Here is a 5217-nt window from a genome sequence, read left to right on the forward strand (position 1 = left end):
TGCATTACAACGGACTATAACATTTTAGAGGGGAATAGCGGGTGTTTATATAAACAATGCTGTCTTTTTCTTTCGAATGTCAAATCAATAATAGCAGAGGGAAGTCAGCGTTTAACTAAGGCGCTTCACAAACGTGGACAATTTTGTGTCTTGTGTCTGATACAAGGTAGGTATCAGACTTTAAATATTTTATTTTCATACAATCATTATGAAATCAACCATAAATGCGTCATAACCAAACCATAACTTTATGGGTCCAGTTGCTTCCACGTGACACATATCGATCGTTAATCTAAAAGTATAGTAGGTAACTAAAAACTAAAAGTATAATCAACACGAGTATAAGTGGTGTTTCGTCATCGACATCCATCGTGAAACTGACGAAAAAGGAGCAACGAATTGTTACCAGTGATCAGAAACAGCAACCGGCAACTGTGTCCGATTGTCGTATCCGAACACAATAACTACGGTTTCCAGCGACGGTATTCCGTGTCGTGAACAAAAATTTAATGTTTTAAAAATATCAACATGCATTTCTATCAGCTGCACGTTTAGACTTTATCTTAAAAGGTAATTCTAGTATAATGCTACCTTGTAAAATGTTATACATATCCCTAGTAAATGTGAGATAAGCGCATACACCTTAAAATCCAGGTTTATCAGTATCAGGTAAATGAAAGTAAATGCTTTCGAGACATTGAGTCCACAGCGCTTCTAATCACATTAGCGTCAGTTTTGCTTACGACGTTTTGCAGCGTTCGTAGGGTCGCTATGGCGACTTTGTTACGTGGATTGTGTGTTTTTTTACACGACGATTTAAGCAGTCGGTGTATGTATGTGTGTTCATCTGTGCCTGCATATATACTAAACTAGCAACCGGCCAAATGGGCCAAAGGGCCCGCCTAGTAAAACTTTATTTACGTTGATAAAATTATGATTAGTTAAAACGGTTTTTATGTATATATTATCTAGATTGATAGATACTTTAAGTATATGCTGCTCAAATTTAATAAATTATTGTAAGTGTAACAAAAAAACATCTATATATATTAATATTATATATACAAACATATTTAAACTTCAAAATAAGCTAGCCGTTTTGTTTCTTAATAATTATAAAATATTTTGCAATTCTACGGAAATATTTTGATTTTCTTAACGAAATAAGACAGCTTGAAGTAAAAATTCAAACAATTTTTAATAAATATCTTTACACAAATTTCTCTGAGATCTGTATGAAATGCAACAGGATATTAAAGAATCCAGTCATCTGAATATCCGTTATCTATTCCGTTGCAAATATTTGATAACGTTCACTTCCGGAGCGAGGAAAGCGCACTTTATATTGATTTTAAAATAAACAACAATTCAACGATTAGGTCGAAGATGAAGATTAATTATTGCTCACACGATTTATTTCAATAGATTTTTAAAATATATACTATTATTATATAATAAAGAAATTATTATAGTAAGCAAAAAATAACAGGCTGTGAATATAATGATATTTTGCCATTTTTCGTAAACAAACACACGAAAAGCACAATGTAAACCAACTTTATATCGAAAATTTTAATATCCTGTCCGAAATCTAGTTAAAAACCCAAAAATAATTCTTAAATATTCAATAAATATTTTAGTTCAGTTTTTTTTTCTTTGTACATAATATATCTTTTTGTTACAATCTATCAAAATATGACAATGGATAAGATGTCGACATTAATTTCGATTTTGGCAACATCAATTCCACTTAAAATCAAATTATAATTTACTAGTTTTCACCTGCGGCTCGTGAGAGGGGCGGGTGTCATTAGCTATAAATACTAGCATATTTACCGTCCTTGGATTTCAAGTTGCTTCACACCAAATTTCATCAAAATCGGGTCAGTGGTTTAGCCGTAACATACAGACAGAGTTACTTTCGGAATTACAATATTAGTGAGGATATAGATAAACGTGTAGAAAGATTCTGTAAAAACATATACAAACTTTTTTAAGCTAAAACAAAATATATACTCAACCTACAAAGATCCGTGGTACGAAATTAGTTGTAAGTAAAATGCAGATTCTCTGCTGATTCTCTTTGTTCAACGTAATGCTTTTAAAAATTCATTTTCTTATCTCAGTCCTTTTGCTGTTATCGTACGTAATGAGAACTTTAGATTAAATAAAGAGACGAAAGGTTTAAAAGGAATTGGTTTGAAGTTTTGATTAAAATTTTCCATGTCGCTATACCGTGTACGTTTAGAAAACGAAATGACAGGATTTTGTTTTTTTTTTTTTTAAACCGCTTTTATTGTAACATTTGTGGAAAAATATATTTCGACTCAGATTAAATTATGTAGAATTTAAATATCTGGCCTAATTGGCCTAAAATTGAAAACCCAAATATATTTAACACATTCAATTAAGATTATAGTCATTTTTTGCACTTATAGATTTTTTTAAATTTTGATTTATCGTAATTATACAACAATATAGCATACTAATATCAATTAGATTATACCTAAGTGAGTAACAACTTTTTTTTTTTGCACGTTTAGTTAGTCTATAATTGGTATTTACTTTGTAACACCACTGTTATATACAGATTAAAAAAACGTATTTCGTATAAATTTGGCTTGGTAATAAATTAATAGAAATATAAATTATAATTTAAAAAAAAAAAAACATCAAAAATCTAATTTGATACGTTTTGTTAAAAACTCTTACAATGCAAACAATTTCACCTTTTTTTTTTAATAAGATATATCTTAGTCGTGATTTTCCTTCATTTTCTTCTTAATTGCCAGTAACTTCTTGAACTGATTTATCAAATAATCAGGGGGCAATTTCGGGTATTCCGCTTTGAAGGATCCAGGGCCAACTTCCACAAGCGGATAAGCGCTTAACCGTCTATTTCCTGAAAACATTGTATCTTCATTATGATTCCTTAACTCTTTCTGAAACAACATGATTATATGCATATTATAAATTGTAACTCAAATAAACTTAATTATATAATTGTACGAGTCGGTTGGATTTGACGAGCCGGTTGGCGTGGTTGGTAGAACACTTGCCTTTCACGCCGAAGGTTTTGGGTTCGATTCCCATCCAGGACAGGTATTTGTGTGCATGAACATGTCTGTTTGTCCTGAGTCTGGGTGTAATTATCTGTAGAAGTATGTATTTACAAAAAAAAGTAGTATATGTAGTATTTCGGTTGTCTGGTTTCCATAGCACAAGCTTTGTACAAGCTTAATATGGGATCAGATGGCCGTGTGTGAAAAATGTCCCAGGATATATTATATTAGCATATGATCATAAAGAGTAGCGTTTGGTTCTTTGCAATAGGATCTACACTACAAACAGAACATACATGAAAAATCTTGTAAAATGAAGATTCAAATTAGCTTACTAGAATACAACCTATTTAGATTTTTTTATATGGTATACAATAAGTGTTACAGGCACGGTTATATAACAACTTATATACATATGTTTAAATGGCTTCCCGTCTCAGCTTCGCACGGTTCAAATAACGGTCTAAATAAAATGTCTTTATGTATAATTACAACCAAATATTCGATATATTTCAATTTTGGTTTTGTGCAAGCCTGGTAGATAGATATCACACACTCGACACATATTGTACCGACAAACACATTAGTGTTTGGCGGAGTACAATATGTGTTGAGTATACACACGTAGTATTATATGTATTTGTTTAAAAGGTGAACCAGTTTTATTAGTTTATGTTTAGATATCAATAAGCTATTTTTATTTTTCTATAAATCCTGCGTAAATAAATAATAAAAGGTTACCTTAAAACGATACGGAGTATCAATCCTGTCATTCCCGAACGATTTAACGGAGTCAATTTCCATTGAAACAAATGACTCCTTCACTTCAACTATCGCGTTTATGCACGTTTCTCGCAGTATCAAATTCATTGTCATTAATATGAAAACACACTGCATTCTTAGACTTTAATTAAAAGAGTAATCAAAAACCGAACCGTACGAATGAATGCTCTCGGATATATTTCTCAAAGACGATTTGTTTTTAATTAACTGTGATATTTCACGGTTTCTTTTACATTTTTTTTTTTTTTTTTTTTTTATAGAAAAGGAAGGCGGACGAGCATATGAGCCACCTGATGGTAAGTGGTCACCAACGCTCTTAGACATTGGCATTGTAAGAAATGTCAACCATCGCTTACATATCCAATGCGCCACCAACCTTGGGAACTAAGATTTTATGTCCCTTGTGCCTGTAATTACACTGGCTCACTCACCCTTCAAACCGGAACACAACAATATCAAGTATTGCTGTTTTGCGGTAGAATACCTGATGAGTGGGTGGTACCACATATTGCGGGTTTCATACATTAATAGAACAATACATTTATGCACTTTACTTTTACGATAATTATAAATGAAAGCTCGCCTCCGCATATGTATGTATACGCACTAATCTCAGATACCACCTTATTTATTTTTATTCCTTTTCATTAATTGAGCAAAAACTTTATATTCGAAGAATGCTCTAGTACATAATTTATTAATATTTAATCTAAATGAAATCTTATATAGAGTGCGCTGTGTACTTTTTTTCAATATATTTCAATTGCTCATAATAAATAGTTCTAAAGAAAAGTCTGCAACACTGTTGTCCTTATATTGTGATTACCGTACTGTGATAACCATACTAAAGAGCGGGGGTGAGTCGCTTTATCACATATATTAAAAATTTAAATGAAATCTAAAACCATACAATATTAATCGTATCCTACGTATGATTCTTCGTCAGTCTGTTTTTTCTTAGAAACGCATTATGCAACTCAACAACAGACCCTTTATAGGGTATTCCTATGGAAATAGGCGTATACTATATTCCAATAGCAACTGGAGTAAAGATAAACAAATCTAGATTTTTATATTCCATACTATTTACTTAATGTTCTCCTATATTATGCACTATAAACAATCCTTATTTAATATATCTTAATTTATAATCCAACTTTTATACTTATATGCACTTTGAATTTACTTCCAAAGTGAAAAAAAATATCTAATTTTTTTCACGAATCCATTATGAATACCATAGATTATTTTAGATCTACTCTCGTTTCTTGAGCTTTATCCCTCCTGCCATTGGAATCGGCTACAGGACTTAGTATGCTACGTCCTACGCTCTGAACATCAAAATCTATAGGGTAATTCGATCGTACGCCCG

General features: G+C 31.6%; 1 protein-coding gene across 1 annotated transcript; it reads right to left on the bottom strand.

The window, feature by feature from the left end:
- Nucleotides 1–2679: 2679 nt before the first annotated feature.
- On the bottom strand, nt 2680–4027 carry LOC126771699 (uncharacterized). The gene is made up of 2 exons (XM_050491723.1): nt 3804–4027; nt 2680–2942 (listed from the first exon to the last, which is right to left on the bottom strand). Exons 1-2 carry the CDS (start codon nt 3957–3959, stop codon nt 2754–2756), a joined length of 345 nt encoding a protein of 114 aa, XP_050347680.1. The 5' UTR covers nt 3960–4027; the 3' UTR covers nt 2680–2753.
- Between the last annotated feature and the right edge of the window lie 1190 nt (nt 4028–5217).

The sequence above is a fragment of the Nymphalis io genome, chromosome 11, assembly GCF_905147045.1.
Source record: "Nymphalis io chromosome 11, ilAglIoxx1.1, whole genome shotgun sequence".
Lineage (NCBI taxonomy): Eukaryota > Metazoa > Arthropoda > Insecta > Lepidoptera > Nymphalidae > Nymphalis > Nymphalis io.